Genomic DNA, 17,913 nt, shown 5'->3' on the forward strand with positions numbered 1-17,913 from the left:
CTCCTTCTTTATACCCTTCAGGACTTTACACGAAACGCACTCTTTACGCCTCACAATCTTCCAACAACCTCAACATGCGCTCTACATCATTCATATTTATCCTTGCTGCTGCTTCTGCCCCCGCATATGGTGCTCCGCTCAACCTGAAGAACACTTTCTGCGATCGCTACCCGACCACCTGCACCACCGATATTGTGGCTCGCCAGGATGACAGCGAGGCTCTCTCTCTTAGCATGCTGTGGAATGGTGCTAAGGATGTCTTCAAGGTCGGCAAGGCAATCTTCGATGAAAAGTTCGGATACTGTCTGCCGAGTCCATGCGAACTTTACTTACACCCGCGCTATATCTCGACAGTAGCAACAACAACCAGCAGCAGCAGCAGCAGCAGCAGCGCGACTTCGTTGACTTCGATACTCTCGTGGCCCGTGCTGATGAGGAGAGTGGAGCCATAAACTGGGTTCCTATTGCCTCAGCGGGTACGAAGGTATTGCCCTGGGTCACTGATCGCCTCCAGGACTATGTTGATGATAAGTAAGTCTGGCTATATATATGCTGTTTGTGGTGCCCATCCGCTCAATTACAGCCAAAATCAGCCTCCAACGAATCAGCAACAGAAGCAGCGCCGCAAGTTCATCGAGATGCTCGCCCGCGCCGCTGCTGACGACGAGACCGGCGCGCTCAGCCTGAATGCTATTTGGGATGTCGCAAAGGCTGGGTACCACGCCGTCAAAGGCATCATCGACGGTAGCGGCAGCAGCAGCAGCAGCAGCAACCAACAACAGAGTCGCGATTTCATCGAGCTGATGGCTCGTGCCGCTGTCGACGATGACGAGACTGGTGCGCTCAGCCTGAGCACAATCTGGGATGTCGCGAAGGCCGGATACAATGTCGTCAAGAGTCTCGTCGAGGGAAGGTACGTGATCTTACAACATTCTGGTTGAAAAGCGAGTGCTGAGAGTGCGCTGTAGCAGCAACAGCAGCCAGCAGCAAAGCCGCGACTTCGTTGAGCTGTCGGCACGCAACGGTGCGAACTTCACACCGGTGCCGAAGACTCCACTCTCTTTTATTGACACTACGGCCGAGTATGCGAACGTGGTTCGTGGCTTCACTCTCGACTGAAACAAGGATGTGGGAGCTGGACTGGAAGGCAGGCAGCGTCTACGAGGTTATATGCGGTTCGCATAGTCCTCTTGAGTTACGAATGCTCAGGAAAATTGAAGCCTTAAGTTTTGAGATACCAGCCTGATTTCTTCTAATTTGTCTTAATTTTGACCAGTGATTCAGGTGAGGCATACGATGTTCACGTTTTTCCGCATCGGAGTTGCGAGTCTATCAGCGACAGCTATAACACCATCATATACTGTGCAAGTGCAATGTTTATTCTGCAAGTCTGCGTTCGGTCATGGTATTCTCCGCCGCTAACGAGCTCGAGGCGATGATGACATATGCCCATGTGAACTGCAACTTGGAGAACATGTACAGGGGTTTGAGCATGCTGTTCAGGAAAGGCAGGTCGACCAGAGCGGACAAGGCACGATCGAACGCCGATTTCTCCCCCTATGTCGCTTGGGCGAGACTGCTGTTGCACCAATCGACTGGAGCGAGGGGTTAATTATCGTTAAGGAGTGCTCGTCGTTAACGAGGATCGGCCTTGCGTGGTGGCACTCTGGATCATTCATTAAGGGCAAGATATACTTCCGCTGGACTCTGAGACTGCAGGGTGCCTGCCCCTTGGCGCGCGGAGACAGTGGAGCGGGTGTGGAAAGCATGGCAGGGGCTAATGATCACTTTCTCGGTACCGTTGAAATCTCGCGGCGGGGATTGGAGGCTCTCCATCGACAAAATGTTCAAGGCAGCCATCGCCATCGTGCAAAGCGCGTGTGAAGCTAAGGCAGTATATGTAGTGAAAATGAGCCAATGATAGTAGTACAGGTTATCTGATAGAGAAGCTAGGATCTGTATTGAACACATCTGATTCCCCATCTTAGTCATGGGTGTACAACGGGCTTAGGTCATGCCCACTTCTTCACATCCTCCGCGTTTGGACCAACGGGATCGTCCGAGGCAGCGAGGTTGCACTGGTGGAAAGCGCGAACCTGGTCGGGCTTAAAGGCGCCGACGACCGAGTGAAGCACACCGCGGTTGTGGAAGAGAAAGAGGTCCTTCTCGTGCCAGTCGTGTGGGTACACGAGCTATGGCAACTTGGTCAACCATCGTTCAGCAGTCAAACCGTAGTGCAGAAACTCACGCTGGGTGCGATTGCAGGCCGCTGCATCTTGTAAAGGGTGTCTCGCACCGTGCCAAGGTCGGTGATGTGTGCGCCATCTGGGTACAGCGCACCCTCGCGCTTGGCACCCTGTGGAAGTGGATCGACGAAGAGCTCACATACGCCGCAGGGGTGGACCTCGAAGTGCAGATTGCCGGTCACCGGGTTCTTCCAAAGCTGAGAGCCCAATTAGCCATGAAGAACACGCAGGATTGGTGTGTACATACCACAGGGAAGACCTTGACCTTAGACTCTTCCCATGGCGGAAGTTCGTCCATGGGCGCCTCGAGGCCCTCAGTCTCGATGCCAAGGCCGGTCGACTTCGCGTGTGCAGGTGTCATCCAGATGTACGGGTGGGGCATATATTTGACGCGTGAACGGACAGCAAGGCTCTTGAACTCGGATGGGAGAATGTCAAACATGGTCTTGCCGGAGACGAAGGCAGTGGTGCCGAGCGGGACCTCAAGCTCGTCGCCAGTATCGTCATCGTACCTGCAGACCTGCTTGGAGCCCTTGGGTATAGAGATGCCGTAGAGTGTTGTAACCCTCGGCGGCGAGAGGTCATAGAGCGCAGCGTCGATGTGCCAGCGGTAGAAGCGCGTGACGCCCCTGGCCTCGTCCTCTTCTGAAACTCGAGTCTTGTGGAAGGTCGTGTGCGACGGGTGCTTGAGCTTCGCCTCTGCAAGGCCCTCGTGATTGTAGACAGTCCCGTTACCGATCAGCTGTACCTGAGGCACATGAGGGATCGTCTTGAGATCTGGGTGGAGGATGGACTTCTTCGTCTCCCCTGTCTTGTTGTTCCCGTGTCCATAACTGTCAGCTGTGGGGTCAAATGCCTAGACGTATAGTCTCAGTAAGGCAGACTTGAAGGGAGCGAGCTTGTGGATCATACCTTGGTGAGAGCATACTGCTGTTCTGGGGTAAGGTCGGTATTCCTGAAGAGTAAGGCAGAGTGCTGGCAGAATGCATCAGGGCCTGTCTACGGCTCAAGACGTCCTGGACACACCTTGTATAGCAGCTGTTCGATCTCCTTGAACTCCTCAGGTGTCAGCGTCCCTGGATTGACTCCTTTAACCTCACGGCCGAACTCCGTGAACTTGGAGGGATCAGCAGATCGGGGAAGAGGCAGAGGAGAGACTTCGATGGCCATGGTAGCGTAGCAAGATCTCTGAGTGCGAAATGGAGATGGCTCGTATATATACTCTGATCTAGAGCTCACGCTGGCAGGATGCCTCATGCTCCGCGCGGTGGCAAGTTGCAGGTGATAAGTGAAACACTTCGTGAGACGGCTCTGCCGGGCGAACTGCGCAGCAATGGGTCGGTACATAGGTTTGAATATTTCTGTTCAAAGCGCATTAAATATTGAATCCGTGTCCGAAATGCTGAGCAAAGAGAGCTGCAAAACACGGGGAAGATGGAGTGAGCTTGAGCACTTGAGCTTGCCCCCGGCGTTCCAAATGTAGGGTAACGGAGCCTGCCGGGGATAGCACAGGTTTCGGATTTCGGCACCAAGTTTGGAATGCTGCCGGCCGATCGCGGCCTCGTGGCTTGCAGTCTCGCGACTCGCGTTCATCTTTCTCCTCGAACTCGACGCGCGCGCACTTCGGTATTCTCTCGCGTCAAACATACAAGAACATGTACGGTTCATCCGCTGTCCAGAAAGCGAAACGTCGCACGCACTCCAGGCCAGAACTCACCGACGAGCAGAAGCAGGAGATCAAAGAAGCTTTCGAGCTTTTCGACACGGACAAGGACGGCTGTGTCGACTACCATGAGCTCAAGGTCGCGATGCGTGCACTCGGATTCGACATGAAGAAAGCGGAGGTGCTCAAGATTCTCAGAGATCACGACAAGACAGGACACGGATTGATGGACTTTGAGGACTTTGCGAAAATCAGTTGAGTCGCATGCACTCGTGGCCTAACTCAAGCGCGGGCCTAACGGACGTGCCTTTCACCTCAGTGAGCGAACGGATACTTGCGCGAGATCCTATGGAAGAGATTCGACGCGCGTTCCAACTCTTCGACGATGACAACACTGGCAAAATCAGCCTGCGCAACTTGCGCCGTGTGGCCAAGGAGATCGGGGACAGGCTGGAGGACGACGAACTGTGTGTATCATATTCTTTTTGCCTCGTGTTGCACTTACCTGACATGTGTCCAGACAAGCTATGATTGATGAGTTCGACCTCGACCAAGATGGGGAGATCAACGAGCAAGAGTTTTTCGCAATCATGACAGACGACGCGTAGCGTGTTTAAACCACACGAGACTCCGTCGTTCAGCTTCCTACCCTTGCCCTGTGGGCTCTCATCTTAATTTTATTGCTTGCATGCTCCAGTTGCAGCCGCCCTTGTGATGTACTGTATCTGTGAGGTGTCAGAGCTTTTGTCGACTATGCTGTACTCATCGTAGGCTGCGGCAGTGCATCCTACCCATACCATCGCTGTATTCATATGATTTTGTAATCCCGTCTCGCATACAAAATAACCACTGGCGCAATACCATAGATGACCTGGTACTGTCATATACCCCATTTTCCTAAGCTTGCATTCCGCATATTCCGAAAGTGAACAGCGTCTTTTTGGGAACACAGCCCTTGTTTGCTCATGCGTTCACTGCAGGCGCCGACTTATCATCAAAACCATTCATAGGCAGTAACAGAGCATCCATCCTGACAGTGGCAAATGAACGCTGCAGGCTGATTTGTCGAGCTGCTGCATGTCAGTTTTTGGGCCGTCAGTGAGGACATAATTGGCGATGCTCGCGAACTGGCTGTCCAGGCCGTGCTCGGCGCGCGTGTCACCGAATTCTTTCATAGTGTTGGCCGTTACAAGGCAAGGTTCAATCATCCTGACATCCGAGATCTGTCATAGAGGGTACCGCGACACAGCCTTTTGAGCGCACCGCGTGACGCGGATGGTCCGTGGGTGGGCGACACTCCCGCCTTGCTTCGGGGTCTAACTTGACAATTAGACAATAGGCGCGGGGCTGCGCGGCGGCACCGCCCATCAATCTCGAACACGAGGCTACCAAACTGCTCGTCCTTTCCACCTACCGGATGAGGAACAAGCGTGGCGTTACCGGCGTCCCAGCAATACAAATGAACAGCCGCCCTTGCCTGGAGCTTGTCCGTGATGACAAGGCCCGCGGTGATACAGTGTGTGCCATGTCGTCCAGCACAAAAGGACGCGCGAAGACGGCGCAAGCTTCCGGTTCCGAGACGTCTCGTGCGTGCCCGACGGGCCGTATGACCCTCGAAAAATAAACAGCTTGCACATGCGCGGCGCAAGCACCGACCGCCACCCCAGGAAACCTCGGGGAAGTTTGTTTCCCACTTCTCTAGGACGGCCGGGGCCGCGGACGGGTTGGCTATTGCCGGCGCGTGGGCGAGAGGCCGCTCTGAGACATACTACAGACTAGTGCGCGGCGCTCCCGAAATGCCCGGACTCTGTAGGAGGACCCCGTTCAGCCAAAATAATCCTTGCAAACGCCTTGCGCGAGCTGCCGCGGTGCCTCGCAGGTCCCGTCCCGTGCGTTTACCGATACCGTCGCGCGGACGACTCCACCGGGACATCCGGGTGCGCTTCGTGCTAGCGCACGGCCATGGCCACCCCGGCGGGCGCAAACCACAGGAACGGCACCACGACTGAAGCACGTGGACGCGCCTCAAACGCCGGGAAATGTGTAATTCGCACCGGAGATGCAGACACGATCCAGGGCGAGGACATTGCGTCCGTGAGTACGCGAATATGGTCTAATTGCGGGAACGCTGCTAAAGGGACGAAAAGTCCTTGCAGAGCAGGAAGATAGGCGGGAAACTACGAGGGTACTGATACATCCTAGTGGGAGGGCTACAAACAGTGTGACTACACACAATAGTAGAGAGACTGCCTATTGTTACAGGGAATAGTTACCATAGATACATCGTTGGGGGAAATGTTACAACCAGAGAATCCAGCAAAATCCCTTCGAAAAGAATCAGAAGACGGAGGTGAAAACGATATCGAGGCACCCGACGCTGACTCAGGCCGAAACCATCTCTTCAGAGTCTAGCGGCTCGTTTCTATGCACGCGCATGTGCTGACGGAGGTTATCATGCCGGCTAAAATCCTTGCCACACTTCTTATACGGGCATTTGTGCGCTGGTGGCCGATCCGAAGTTAGCGATGTGCCTCGGAAACGCGGTATTCAGCGGTACTTACGCTTGTCGTTCGTGTGGATGCTGCGAACGTGACGTTTTAGATGCTCTCCACGTTGGAAGCACTTGTTGCATCCGGGTACCTTGCACTTGTAGCCACGGATATTCTATAGACGCGGGAACGATGCAGTCAGCATTGGGAGTACACGTTGCTCGACGGGCGCACATACCTTCTCGACACCGTTCTGGGACACGAGCACGGCGGACGTGGGCACCCGGCGGCCGCGGCTCTTCTTTGTGAGGTTCGGCACCGGCACGGGCGGCGCGAGACGCGGCCGCTGGACGTCGAACGGCGACTCCGAGCGCGCATGCTGGCTCTTGCCCGACGCCTTTTCGCCTGGCGGAGACGCGTACGCCGCCGTCGCGCGCGCCGGGCCTGTACTCATCGTCGTCCTCACCGTCGTCGTCCTCGCGCTCCGACTCACCGCTCTCAATCGAGCCCACGCGCGAGTCCTCCTCGTCGCTGCTCACTCTCAGACGTTTACGCGGCGGTGCATTTGTCGTGCCGAACATACCCGCCGTGGGAGTCGCATCCGAGAACGGCTCCTCGTACTCGACGGACGACGGCGACGCCGGCTGGCCGACGACGTAAGAGCCCGTGAGGACGGACGTGTTGAGTGTCGCCGAGTGCGTCGGGAGGCTTGAGTACACCTGGTCGGGCGAGACGGCTGGGGACGGCGAGACGTCCTGGAGGCTGACGTACTGGGGTGCCTCATCCGGCGTCGGAGGGTACTGCAAGAGCGGGGAGCCGTTGGTGTAGACGGACTCGGGCGAGCCCGGCTGCTCGATCCGCGGGCTGTGCGAAAAGCTGTGGACGACGGACGGGAGCTGGTCGTCTGCGTCTGTGTCAGCAGGGCGGCACACGTAACAGGCGCATAGGCGACTCACCATGGAGGGTGTACGCTGTCAGAGCCGGCTCTTGGCTGAGGCCACCGGCGCTGCCGTCGTAGTAAGATGACATCTCCGGTGGCGAGAACTGCATCTCGGCCGCACGGTCGAAGAAGTTTTGGGTGTAGGCCGGTGCATCGGCATATCGACCGTCGAGCTGGGGCTCAAACTTTGCCGATGGTAGCTGCGAATAGCCCATCTGCCCTTCCTGAACGTAGGGCGTACCACGAGGGACAGAATTCTCCAGCGGATATGTCACGGCCGCCGTAGCCGTGAAGGCGTAGTTGGGCTCAGAGAAGTCTTGAGGGTGCTCCTGAACGTTCATGGGAGCAGCCAGGCTGCTCGAGCTTGAGGGCGAAGCCGACGAAGAGATGGGCTCGCCCTGAAAAACCCCGGCTGGCGAACGGCTGTAGTTGCGGTAGAACTGGCGGGGTGACGACGAATGCTGCGCAGACGAGCGTACGAAGGACGACGGCTGACTAATCGACGAGTTGGCGGGGTACACCTGGTTGTACATCTCGGCGGGCACCCCGTAGAACTGCTGAGACAAGGCGTAGGGAAGGAAGAGGGTGGACTCCATGTGGGACATGGCGGCGCGGGTCAAGGCTGGAGAATATAAGAGGCGAGTCAGCAGGCTGGTCAGAATCCGGGCTGACGGAAGCGAAATCGCGGCGGGTTTGGGCGATTTGGAATTCGAGTGGCGGGAGATGTGGCCAAATGCGGGACTTACTGTATTGGGTTCAGAGCACTCTGCGGCAGTGAGCGACTGCTGCAGGGCGACGGTAGACTCAGTGGACTCAGGCTTGTGGAGAGGGTCTGAATCGAGAGTTCATTCCCGGATCCGCTGGAGATTATAAAACAATCTGTGCGCCAAAAGGGCAGGCGCAGCTCGCCCAGCGATTTGGAAACTGACCGGAGGCTGTGCACAAGCTGCCTCGAGCCTAAGAGACGGGCGCCTGCTGAGATGCAGCGGCTCACCGCTCCATGACGACTGAACTTGGAGGCCCAGGCTCCAACGCATTCAAAATATCTCGAAAGCGATCTTGCCTGGTCAGGAACGGGAACGACGGATGCGATCGATCCGGCGACTCTTTGCAGCGACGCTCTCGGCGGGCCCGTCTCTTCTTTGGGTTTCCGCCACCGCACAGACCTTCCAGACGTCGTCGGGAGGCATCCGAGCAGGTGAAACCGCCCGCGGTACGTGGATATGGATGTCGCGCGACGCGCGAGCACGGACAATCCGCCAACCTGCGTGCGGGACACCCCACTAACTGGGACGCCGTGCTACAACACTATCACAACGCGATATGGTTGCGTTCCTGGGCCGATCTCTGGCATGATAAACACACAAATCATTCAATAACGCATTTTTTTGAACCCCCGACGATGCATTATTCGCATCATATTGGTTGGCCCTTTTTGCCGATGCGACCGGCGGTCCGACAGAACAGTGGGTCCCTCGAATGTCCGCGAGCACCGAGCCAAACCGCCGCATCCGACCTGCCTTTCTTGTGCTAGGCCCTCCGGTCGCAGTCGCCTTGACGCCATGCGGCTCCCGCCCATGTTAATGTTCCGAAGCAGAGTTCCCAGCAAAGAAAAACAAAGCACAACGAGCAGAGTGTCTGCGGCTGAAATGGTCGTCAAAGACGACGATCTGTGAGCCCTGCAAGTGTTTCGAACGTCCCCTTTAGGGCTGTCCTGTGGCCCTTTGGGATCGGGGCAACCGCTGGTATCGGACGAGGGGGATCTGCAGCACAGAGATCTAAGGTTTCCAAGGAGTCACGAGAGCGTTGCTTATCACAAGCCAGGGATTATGATCGCTCTCGAGGATGGTCACAGAGTCACGCCAAACATCAGACGGGACATGACAGTGTTGTCAAGCGGACTAGTGACATCGGGGTCAAAGGTGTGAGCACGCCCCTGGACTTCCATCCTTTCCTCTGGGAATTCCGAGCATTGTAGAGAAGTCAAAAGGCCAAAGCTTGACCGCAGGAACAGGCCCACACGGTTCGAGAGGTGGGAGAACACTCTAGCTCTCTGCCCAATCTCCGGGGTCCGAGGTCAATGACAGCACCAGACATAACGAGTAGAGTGAAAGGAGAGGCAACGTGCGACTAGGCCGCTTCCGGCAAATGTAACTACAATTGAGAGTGGCCACAAGATCATTGGAACGGGGCATACTGGCGCGCGTTAAGACAAGGGCGTACAGGGTCCGCGATTATCCTGGAATGCAGGCAATACTGCCACCGCATTGTACGGTATCTGAACTTTCTCGCGGCTGGACGGCTCATCCCTGTCAAACCACTGTCGTCTGTCTCCCTTGCACCAGACTTCTGGCCGTCTGAAGTGAGGACCAACTCGAAAGCGGAAGCGAGAGACCAACTCGAACGAGCGCCCTTGACAATGATAGCGTGAACGTTCGCCACGGATTGCGCCAACCGTTGCAATGCGAAAGCACGGCCTGGAGCAAAACTGCCAAGAAACGGATGTTTACCACCCGTACCGGACGAGGCGACGCTCGCGCACCGATCGCGAGCAATTTGCAAAAGCGGAGGATACTTGCGCCAAGGCAGGCAAGGCGCAACAAACGGCCGACGGCTCGGGCAAGGAAAACCCCCATCTGCCCCCCACCGACACTCGCACACCTCTTTTGCCATGCCATGCCGAGCCGGGCGGCGGCGGCGCGTGTGCCTAGAAGAGCTGCCTTTGCCCTGCGTAAACCCCGGCTGCCCCGCCCGCGCGCTAACATGGTCCAGAAAACAAAAGAGAAGGGCCAGGCCAGGGCACAGTGCGTACGCTGGGCCCGTGCGCACAAAACAGGCCCGTTGAAGTCGGTGCCCTCGATGATGCCCGCTGCGTGCGATGCGGCGCCACAGCGCAAGGGGCCGTTGCGTGGCAGGACGCCACAACGGAAGAGCGACGTACGCGCGCGCGCGCTCTCTCTTCCGCCCTGTTCCTTCCCCCGGATGCCAGTTCAGCCGCGCGGGTCCCGCCGCACCGCCCCGTAGAGAAGGGCGTCCCTCCTGGGAAGAGAAGCACCCCACGACGAGTCATTGTCCCCCCGTTCAGGCATCGCCGACCGTTCCCGAGCCGGCCTGCGGCGGCGAGGCCTGCGGAGGCCCTCACAAGCGGGTGACCTGACCTGGTGGGCCCACGTACTGCGTCGGCCGCAGGCCGTGGCGGGCGGAAGTTTCGCGCGCACAGCCGCGCACGCGCGCAAACGGCCGGTGAGAAGCCCCACTCTCTCTCCTGGGGTCACCCTGGCCTGTGAACGCGAGATATCAATCGATTGCGAAGGCGCGATAACATGGGTGGGGGCGGGCGTATTTTTCACATGCCCGCCTTCCCTGCGCGCGCGCTGTCGCGCTTTGCTCGCTCGCGTTCGCGGGAGATGCCAAGGGTCTGGCTTGCGCGCTGCTGCCGCCGCCCTGCAGCGCGACCGCAGGCAGGCGCCACGAGGCAGGGGCCGAGCAGACGGAGTTTCATTTTTTATTTTTATTTTATTTTATGCTTCTGTTTGCATTGATGCCGGGGCCGAATGTCCCGGCCATGCAAGCTCTAACGTACACGTCCGACGAGGAAGAGCCCTGAGGACCAATAACGGATAACGTGCGAACCGTGGAAGCACAGGGAAATGGCCCGGCGGCAGCAGAGGCAGGGAAGGAAGATCCCGAACCTTAGATCGCCTCCTCAAATAGGCACAGGCAGGGGATCACAAGGCCTGCGCGAGGGTTCGAGCGTCCAGGCAGGGTGAGAAACGGTGGAGGACGCAGCGCACAGCTCGGCGGCAGTCTCCGTCCGCCCGTCCGTCCCAAGGAGAGCAACCGACCCCCAGGGTGTGCGGGCAGTAAAAAGGAGCCGGCAGTTTGTCCGGGCGTGCTGGCCGCAGCCAGCCACATACACACCCGCAGGCGAGAGAGAGAGAGAGAGAGGGAGAGAGAAGCTGTGGCGCGGCGACCTGGGAGCCCCAAGGCAGGGCCGTTGCAGGGACACGTCGCGATCACTCTGGCAGAACTAGCGGTTGGATCTGGCCGAAACCGCGGTTGGCCGACGTGGCCGCTGTGCTGTACAAGGAAACACCGGATCGACAGAGTGGGGTGGCGGTGGCGGGCTGTGAGACAGTGTGCGATACGCGGACGGCAGCAGGCCTGAGGCGGCCGTATTTGGACCGAGGTCGGGGCATTAACCGGCGGAGCACGAAGACGGTGGTGTGGTAATTCTGTGATGATGAGTCGACGCAAATGACTTCCGCAGTCTTCATGGTTCGTGAGGAAACCGTAATACTGCGACCGATCTTTCATTAAGCCGGGGACTACTGCACGTCATCTGGGTATTGCTCGTGGCCTTAATGAACAGCAGAAACTCACCGGCTTGGCGTGCTCGCAGAAGACGTAATGGGAGCGGTGTTTTGCCTGACCATGGCAAAAGAGAGACCAGGCCTGGTGCGTCCTTGTGCTCTTTTGAGGATGCAGCCCTGGGATATCGAGGGAATGATGTGCGGTCGGGGCGCCTCGCTTGGGCAGGGTTCCATGACCTTGTGCAGACGGTTTCGGGTTCATTCAGGTGACGTGGTGAGTGACGGACCGCGAGACGGTGCATTTGGTAGGACCCTGAGCCGCGGCCCTTTGTGCGCACGGCGTGTGTCTGCCGGACAATTGAGCCCAGCCTCTTCGCAAAAACACCAGGACACAGAGGCTTACCAGAAGAAGCTGCTGCGATGACTCGGCTATAGCAGCTTGGGCGATGGAAGAGCATTGAGAAGTGGAGACGGGCAAGGCGGCAGATAGCGAGATTGGTCCGGATGGGAGGCCGAAGGCAGGTCACCAGGGAAGCCAGACTCGGGACGACGGGTAGCGGTGAAGAGCTGGAGGAAGGCGGCGTATCTGTGACGTATCAAACGCCTCGTCAGAGCGCGAGCCCTTGGAGACGGTAGGGATTGGCGAGCAGGCGGTTCATGTTGGTGGCATTTAAAATACACGATGGGGGCTCTTCCTGTGTAATGGAGTGCTGTGCTGGTGCGTCGCGGCGGGCCATCGCAGCGTCCGCAGCGTCCGAGGCGATGTTCGTTTGACCAGTTGGTGGGTCTGCGGCCTAATGGAGCATCGGAAAGAAGGCCTGAAGGTTCAGAGAGGGTGTTGATCCCAGAACCGTATCTGCGCCATCAGGACCAAACGATGAGACGAACGGTCAGACCTTCTATTCATCAAACCAAGTCGGGACGATTTGTCCAGACATGAGTGCCGTCTGCCCAGCGCGGGGACAGGGTACAGGAATAATGCGGGATGGGCGTTGCGGGGCGTGCTGGCTGGCGAGGAGACGGCAGAGGGAAGTGCGGCAGGGCGTGCGGTGCGCTGTCGGCGGCCGGGGCGCGGAGGGTCGAGCGGCTTGGCCGGATAAGGCGACGGAGCGCCGGGCGGAGGGCCCGGGGGGAGCGCGCGCACATGGCTCCCACGCGAAGGCTAAAGTGACCCGGGGGTGTGGATGCCGTATATGGAGATGGAGGGAATGGACTATTCGAGACTGCCGGGGCGATGTAAATAGGGGGTTCACAATGTCTCGCTCGCTCTCCTTCCCTCTTCCACGATCCGCACGCCTTTCGCTCGCAGGTCGTGCGCAACACACCTCACAGGAACACCGACGCTCGCATCGTCGCGCTGCTGGAGACGGACCCAGATCCAAGACGGCACCCAGCCCTTTATATGTCAGGTGGAGTCCCCCTAGCTCTCTCCCGCCACCACGCATCGCCATAACCCCTGTCCCCCCCCAGCTGCACACTGACCGCAAAAGCTCTCGGTCGCGAATGGAAACTCCAGTAATGAGTCAGTTCGGTGCCGAGGCTTATGTGGATGTCAGTTACAACTATACCTGGGTACGTCCCTCCTCTTTTCTCCTCATCACCCTCCTCCTCGACCTTGCTCTCTAGTCCAGCCCCCCGATGAGCTATCGAGGCGAGCAACTTCCTCCGCCGCTCAGTGCCAGCCACTGGGATCAGGTCATGGTGTCCCGTCCAGACTCCATCCCTCAAAGCCCTCCTATGTCTTATGAATCACAAGCACTGCCCTTTGCTCCTGAAACCGCCTCCATCGCCGGCTCTCCGTCCTCTCCTGCCCTCGTTTTCCTGGATGACCCCACCAGTAACACGATCGCCGACGCTCTCTCCGCCAAGAACTCGCCCAAGATGGCCCGCAGAGGCGCACGCCGCCCGAATCCCGTCGCTATCCCGAACCTCACCAAGAAGGCGAGAGGCCGTCCGGTGCCCACCAAGGACACGCTCCTCAAGCCTGGCAACGGCAGGGCCTACGCATGCCCGGTTGAAGACTGCCGCAAAGTCTTCACGCGCTCCGAGCACCTCAAGCGGCACACACGCTCCATCCACACCAACGAGAAGCGTGAGCACCCGTCCGTCTGTCCCACACCCTCCATGCTTACCCCCTCCCAGCCTTCCGGTGCGAGGAGCTCAACTGCGGCCGGCTGTTCACCCGCCACGACAACCTGCTCCAGCACCTCAAGAACCACCGACACGCCTCGCCGAGCGAGTTCGGCCCGCTCGAGCGCGTCTGCGTCTCGCCCTCGTCGTCGCCCGAGGCCCACCCCGTCTCGCCGAGCATGGGCGTCCTCATCCCGCCGCTCCCGCGCATGGTCGTCCCGCTCGAGCGCGACGCCGCCCCGCCCGCCCACGCCGCCGCCGCGTACACGTACTCGCCGCCCCTCGCCGAGCTCTCCTCGCCCGGCAGCACGCCCGGCCCCGCCGAGCCCGCGTACCTCGAGTACACGTACGGCTACGCGTGGCCGCAATCCGACGTGCGCTCGCTGCCTGCGCAGGCGCACCACCCCCAGTACGCCGTGGCCGCCCCCGCGCACACGTTTCGCGAGCGGGTATCCGCCGGCTACGGGTTTAACATTTAAACACCCTAGAAGAGTGGTCTGGTCTCCCGGGACTCCGTTATACCCCCCACTTTAGTCTCTCCGGGCGTTTCGTTCGTTCGTTCGTTCGTCTTTTTGGTTTCTGCCGTACATGCACGCTTTTCTTTTTTTTGTCTCCCTTCGTCTGGCATTTTTTTTTCGAGTCTCTCGGCATCATCATCGGACTTCTGAACTTGCATGCAACCATCATCTCTTTATTCAGCTGTACCCATATGTCTCATCCATCCATCCATCGCTGCTGCTGCACACACCTCCCCTCCTACTTCTGTAGCCATCACGTCACGACCTGTAACGACCCCGCTCACGAAATGCAAATGACCCCCGATTGGACTGGCTGGCTGGCTGGCTGGAACCTCCGTTGTCGGAGCTTGCGCTTTGCAACCTGCGAGGAACCTGCACATCACGTCGGCACGCCGGCAGAGTCACCTGGATATCGCCCAGCTTGGGCCATCGCAAGCTCAATCATGAGACCTTTGGCAGACCGGGCCGCAGCCTCGCATCCGAAGATTGCGACGTGCTCGTCTGTGGCGCGCGCGACCCCAAGCCGGGGGAGGGCGTCTGAGACAGCCAGGTTCATCCTACAGTTCGACAGACGCAGCTCCAGCTGGGAGTCGGCTCAGGACACGGCGCGTACTTTTTTCGTTTTTTCTTGGGGAGGCAGGACGGTCCCCGCGGTGCGGAACCTGACCTGGCAGCCTTCTTCTTGCGATGGGCACCGAGGCGCGTTTGAAAGCCCCCAGAACGCGGCCTGGCGAGGCGCTCGGAGCGCCGGTATGCATGTTTGTTGATGCAGAAGGGAAGCGGAAACGTTGCCATGAGGCTCTCGAACGCCTGGCTGGCCGCACTTCCGAACCCACACGCACCTCGCGGACGCGCACTGGCAGGCGCGCGCCTTGTACCGCGGCAAGAAGAACAATAGAAACAACGGTGGCGGAGGCGGCGGCGGCGGCGGCGGCGGCGGGAGGGAATTGAAGGAGCGGCACCGGTCTCTCACACGCCTCTCTCTCTATTCCGTTTCTTCGGCAGAACAAACGGTTGTCAGCACCTGTAGACGACTGTGGGCCTCTGTCATGGTGTCGCGAAGCACGTCTCCGGTCGCGGACGTGATGCAAAAAATGACCGTGGGCAACCCGTCGCCAGGACGTCGCCTCGCACGCTCCGCTCCCCTGGGCCTTTCTCCCTCTTCCGCCGCGGCGCTCGCTCCTTCCTCTTTCGTCGCAGTCTTTGTCTCGGATGCGGGGGTGTGCGATTCGAAGCGGTTTTTGGGCCTTCTTCTCGCGCGGGTGCCGGTGTGGCTCGCGGGCCTGCGTTGGGGGGTTTGGGGGATGGGCGGGTGGGCGCATGTGACACGCAGAAGTGACGTACAGGCCTCATATGGCGGGGCGGTCGCAGTGTATGCGTTCAGAGAGGTGCGTGCTTGCTAGGTCCGGTTAGCACTGAAGCCGGGGGTGGCCTGTGCGTGCCCCCCCGCCGACATGGCCGCGGAGGCGATGGTGAGACTCGTCTGAGCCGCCCGCGAGAAGCTAGCTCGCACGGGAGGCTTCGCGATCGGCGTGGGCGCCAGGAGTCGGACAGGCTCATTAATCCCTTGGGGCGTGCTGGAACAAATGTGGCGTGGGCACAGCCTGGCGCGGTTGCGGACGGCTCACCGAACAATCTCATACGAGCGGGAGATTAATGAACATTTCCGGGAGCATTTCCGAGACCACGGTGCTGCCGCAACCTCGTACAGCGGGAGAAGCGAGGGCGACTCCACATGCGATAGCTGCGCATGTCGTCGAAGTACACAGGCAAGGTGTCGCATGTGAAAACTTGCTCGAGGTCGAAGTGTAAGACAGAGTGCCGGAATCCGCAAATTCGTCCAGATATCGACGTCCCGTCATCTCTGCATCATTACTCTGCTGAGCTGTGCGTGGCCTTTCCTTCTTGAAACGGTTTTAGGCACAGGCTGATTTGTCCTGCGAGGCTGGAGAAGAGCAAGTATTCTCAAGCGCACCTCCAGGATGACCGAAGAAGCGGGTGTTTGAATATTCACGAATACATGGCAAGCTACATCTCCATTCGCGGCATGGAGCCTGAGCCTGAGCAGAATAATGTGCCAGCGCAGAGCCTTTAACGTCGAGCCATCTGGGTAGACAGATTGGCGGAGCACAGGATAATAGCGTAGAATAAGTCAGAAGCTGTAAATGCAAGAGAAACGGCTATTATCGACGCACAGCCGTGATTTCCCAGATTTGTTGGTTTAGCTCTTCCAAGGAGAGTCCACCGTTCGGGCACTGGGTTGGGCTAGAAAGCCAATATGCTCTATTCGTGTCTCTGTACCGACGCCGCCCCACGGCTGGGCTTTCTTGAACTGTACGTCACTGCCACTTCAAAGCTGTTACCGTTGGTGAACCCATGGCCGAAACTGGCAGGAAATCCGTTTCAGCAAAGCGAAGCTGAGCTTGTAAGATCATGTAAACCAAGAGTATCTGCTATCGTGTCACCAATGCCACGGTTGGACGTGGTTGGCGGACACGATGGCGGTAGTACCCGTTACCGCTTTCGTTGTTGTAAAAATAGGCGGACGGCTGGCCAGTTAATGGCTCTTACGCCAGAAAGAGGTAAAGAAAAAGAGATAAGTAGAAATAAGAAATAAATGGCTATTACCTGAGAAGGGGAGATGAACGGCTTGGCTGCATTCGAGACCTCGTAGGAGATCGCTTCGCGAACCTGAGTAGTCTGCTTCGTCAGCAACGGATACTGTATGATGGCGGATACCGAAAGACAGGAAATCTAATGACCAGATGATTGATGTCCGCAGCGTTCTCGCCAACTTCAACTTCACGAGTACCATGCGTCAAAATCTATATGCTGTTGGAGAAGTCACTGTAACATTGCTCTGCATGTGCATACGGCATCTGTGGCTCGCTATGGTCGTAGATCTAGAGGAATGCCGAGGCGTGGGATCTAGCTTCCTAAAATGCCCGCCAGCGGCCATCACGCCCAAAACAGGCAGGTCAAGGATGTGCACCAAAACGGTCGAGTCAACCGAGTTCGTTCGCACTTTCAGATGGAGACAACCCGTTTTTCGCGAACCCTCACATCATACGCGGTGGCCCATGTCGACTCTGCCCGCACCTCATCTTAGCCTGCCAGCGAAACCCACCTTCGCGGCCGCAGTGCTGCCTTCTAGGCCCGACAATGCGCCTGCAGCGACGGGTGCAACTCTAGGATCAAGATCAGGGGCGAAGAGAGACACTCGCGAGGAGTTGCTCACGCCATGGCTGGAGCGCTTGCCTGTGACACAATACAACTCTACAGAGCAGCGGTGGGTGCCAGATACGCGTGTTTGCGGCTGACAGCGCGACTGACACGTTCATCCCAGGCTGCACGATGAAATTGTGGCGTTTATGAACTATGCGACGCCAAATGCCACAGAGCGCACTGTGCGCGAGAGACTCATTGCACGGCTGACTGAGATTATCCAGAGACGTTACTGGTGTTCAGACGTCAAAGTGTTCGGTAGTATGGCACAAGACCTATCTCTTCTCAGTGGGTAAGTGCCCGCCACTCCGCAGGCGCGGGGTCCCTAGGAGCGTCCACAGAGACATCGATATCGTGATTAATACGCCTATGGTATCCGGAGACGAAAA

General features: G+C 58.2%; 7 protein-coding genes across 7 annotated transcripts; 5 read left to right on the forward strand and 2 right to left on the reverse strand.

Moving 5' to 3' along the window:
• Positions 1–7: 7 nt before the first annotated feature.
• On the forward strand, positions 8–1,160 carry PHACADRAFT_204934 (uncharacterized protein). The gene is made up of 4 exons (XM_007391117.1): positions 8–292; positions 355–531; positions 584–913; positions 969–1,160. The coding sequence occupies exons 1-4, from the start codon at positions 75–77 to the stop codon at positions 1,117–1,119; spliced, it is 876 nt and encodes a 291-aa protein (XP_007391179.1). The 5' UTR covers positions 8–74; the 3' UTR covers positions 1,120–1,160.
• Positions 1,161–1,879: 719 nt separating this feature from the next.
• On the reverse strand, positions 1,880–3,574 carry PHACADRAFT_248632 (uncharacterized protein). Its single transcript, XM_007391118.1, has 5 exons — positions 3,273–3,574; positions 3,159–3,221; positions 2,494–3,102; positions 2,249–2,443; positions 1,880–2,192 (listed from the first exon to the last, which is right to left on the reverse strand). Exons 1-5 carry the CDS (start codon positions 3,414–3,416, stop codon positions 2,013–2,015), a joined length of 1,191 nt encoding a protein of 396 aa, XP_007391180.1. The 5' UTR covers positions 3,417–3,574; the 3' UTR covers positions 1,880–2,012.
• A 312-nt stretch (positions 3,575–3,886) lies between these two features.
• Positions 3,887–4,792, forward strand: PHACADRAFT_248634 (uncharacterized protein). Its single transcript, XM_007391119.1, has 3 exons — positions 3,887–4,163; positions 4,229–4,376; positions 4,430–4,792. The coding sequence occupies exons 1-3, from the start codon at positions 3,902–3,904 to the stop codon at positions 4,515–4,517; spliced, it is 498 nt and encodes a 165-aa protein (XP_007391181.1). The 5' UTR covers positions 3,887–3,901; the 3' UTR covers positions 4,518–4,792.
• A 1,471-nt stretch (positions 4,793–6,263) lies between these two features.
• On the reverse strand, positions 6,264–7,989 carry PHACADRAFT_169221 (uncharacterized protein). The gene is made up of 5 exons (XM_007391120.1): positions 7,355–7,989; positions 6,821–7,302; positions 6,637–6,777; positions 6,471–6,573; positions 6,264–6,410 (listed from the first exon to the last, which is right to left on the reverse strand). The coding sequence occupies exons 1-5, from the start codon at positions 7,941–7,943 to the stop codon at positions 6,292–6,294; spliced, it is 1,434 nt and encodes a 477-aa protein (XP_007391182.1). The 5' UTR covers positions 7,944–7,989; the 3' UTR covers positions 6,264–6,291.
• Positions 7,990–12,908: 4,919 nt separating this feature from the next.
• Positions 12,909–14,715, forward strand: PHACADRAFT_248642 (uncharacterized protein). Its single transcript, XM_007391121.1, has 3 exons — positions 12,909–13,060; positions 13,122–13,743; positions 13,794–14,715. The coding sequence occupies exons 2-3, from the start codon at positions 13,290–13,292 to the stop codon at positions 14,258–14,260; spliced, it is 921 nt and encodes a 306-aa protein (XP_007391183.1). The 5' UTR covers positions 12,909–13,060; positions 13,122–13,289; the 3' UTR covers positions 14,261–14,715.
• A 678-nt stretch (positions 14,716–15,393) lies between these two features.
• On the forward strand, positions 15,394–15,702 carry PHACADRAFT_157028 (uncharacterized protein; the record flags this gene model as incomplete). The annotated part of the gene is made up of 1 exon (XM_007391122.1): positions 15,394–15,702. The coding sequence occupies one exon, from the start codon at positions 15,394–15,396 to the stop codon at positions 15,700–15,702; it is 309 nt and encodes a 102-aa protein (XP_007391184.1).
• A 1,607-nt stretch (positions 15,703–17,309) lies between these two features.
• Positions 17,310–17,820, forward strand: PHACADRAFT_204939 (uncharacterized protein; the record flags this gene model as incomplete). Its single annotated transcript, XM_007391123.1, has 2 exons — positions 17,310–17,588; positions 17,646–17,820. Exons 1-2 carry the CDS (start codon positions 17,380–17,382, stop codon positions 17,818–17,820), a joined length of 384 nt encoding a protein of 127 aa, XP_007391185.1. The 5' UTR covers positions 17,310–17,379.
• Positions 17,821–17,913: the final 93 nt, after the last annotated feature.

This window comes from Phanerochaete carnosa (genome assembly GCF_000300595.1).
Source record: "Phanerochaete carnosa HHB-10118-sp unplaced genomic scaffold PHACAscaffold_1, whole genome shotgun sequence".
NCBI lineage: Eukaryota > Fungi > Basidiomycota > Agaricomycetes > Polyporales > Phanerochaetaceae > Phanerochaete > Phanerochaete carnosa.

Coding starts and splice junctions, on each gene's coding strand:
- PHACADRAFT_248634 (XM_007391119.1), top strand. CDS start 3,902: ATGTACGGTTCATCCGCTGTCCAGAAAGCGAAACGTCGCACGCACTCC. Junction 4,164..4,228: donor TGAGGACTTTGCGAAAATCA/GTTGAGTCGCAT, acceptor CTTTCACCTCAG/TGAGCGAACGGATACTTGCG. Junction 4,377..4,429: donor AGGCTGGAGGACGACGAACT/GTGTGTATCATA, acceptor ACATGTGTCCAG/ACAAGCTATGATTGATGAGT.
- PHACADRAFT_204934 (XM_007391117.1), top strand. CDS start 75: ATGCGCTCTACATCATTCATATTTATCCTTGCTGCTGCTTCTGCCCCC. Junction 293..354: donor AAGGCAATCTTCGATGAAAA/GTTCGGATACTG, acceptor ATATCTCGACAG/TAGCAACAACAACCAGCAGC. Junction 532..583: donor CAGGACTATGTTGATGATAA/GTAAGTCTGGCT, acceptor GCTCAATTACAG/CCAAAATCAGCCTCCAACGA.
- PHACADRAFT_169221 (XM_007391120.1), bottom strand. CDS start 7,943: ATGTCCCACATGGAGTCCACCCTCTTCCTTCCCTACGCCTTGTCTCAG. Junction 6,778..6,820: donor CCGGCGCGCGCGACGGCGGC/GTACGCGTCTCC, acceptor GGCAAGAGCCAG/CATGCGCGCTCGGAGTCGCC. Junction 6,411..6,470: donor CATCCACACGAACGACAAGC/GTAAGTACCGCT, acceptor ATCGGCCACCAG/CGCACAAATGCCCGTATAAG.
- PHACADRAFT_248632 (XM_007391118.1), bottom strand. CDS start 3,416: ATGGCCATCGAAGTCTCTCCTCTGCCTCTTCCCCGATCTGCTGATCCC. Junction 3,222..3,272: donor TCGAACAGCTGCTATACAAG/GTGTGTCCAGGA, acceptor GCATTCTGCCAG/CACTCTGCCTTACTCTTCAG. Junction 2,444..2,493: donor AGGTCAAGGTCTTCCCTGTG/GTATGTACACAC, acceptor TTGGGCTCTCAG/CTTTGGAAGAACCCGGTGAC.
- PHACADRAFT_248642 (XM_007391121.1), top strand. CDS start 13,290: ATGAGCTATCGAGGCGAGCAACTTCCTCCGCCGCTCAGTGCCAGCCAC. Junction 13,744..13,793: donor CATCCACACCAACGAGAAGC/GTGAGCACCCGT, acceptor ACCCCCTCCCAG/CCTTCCGGTGCGAGGAGCTC.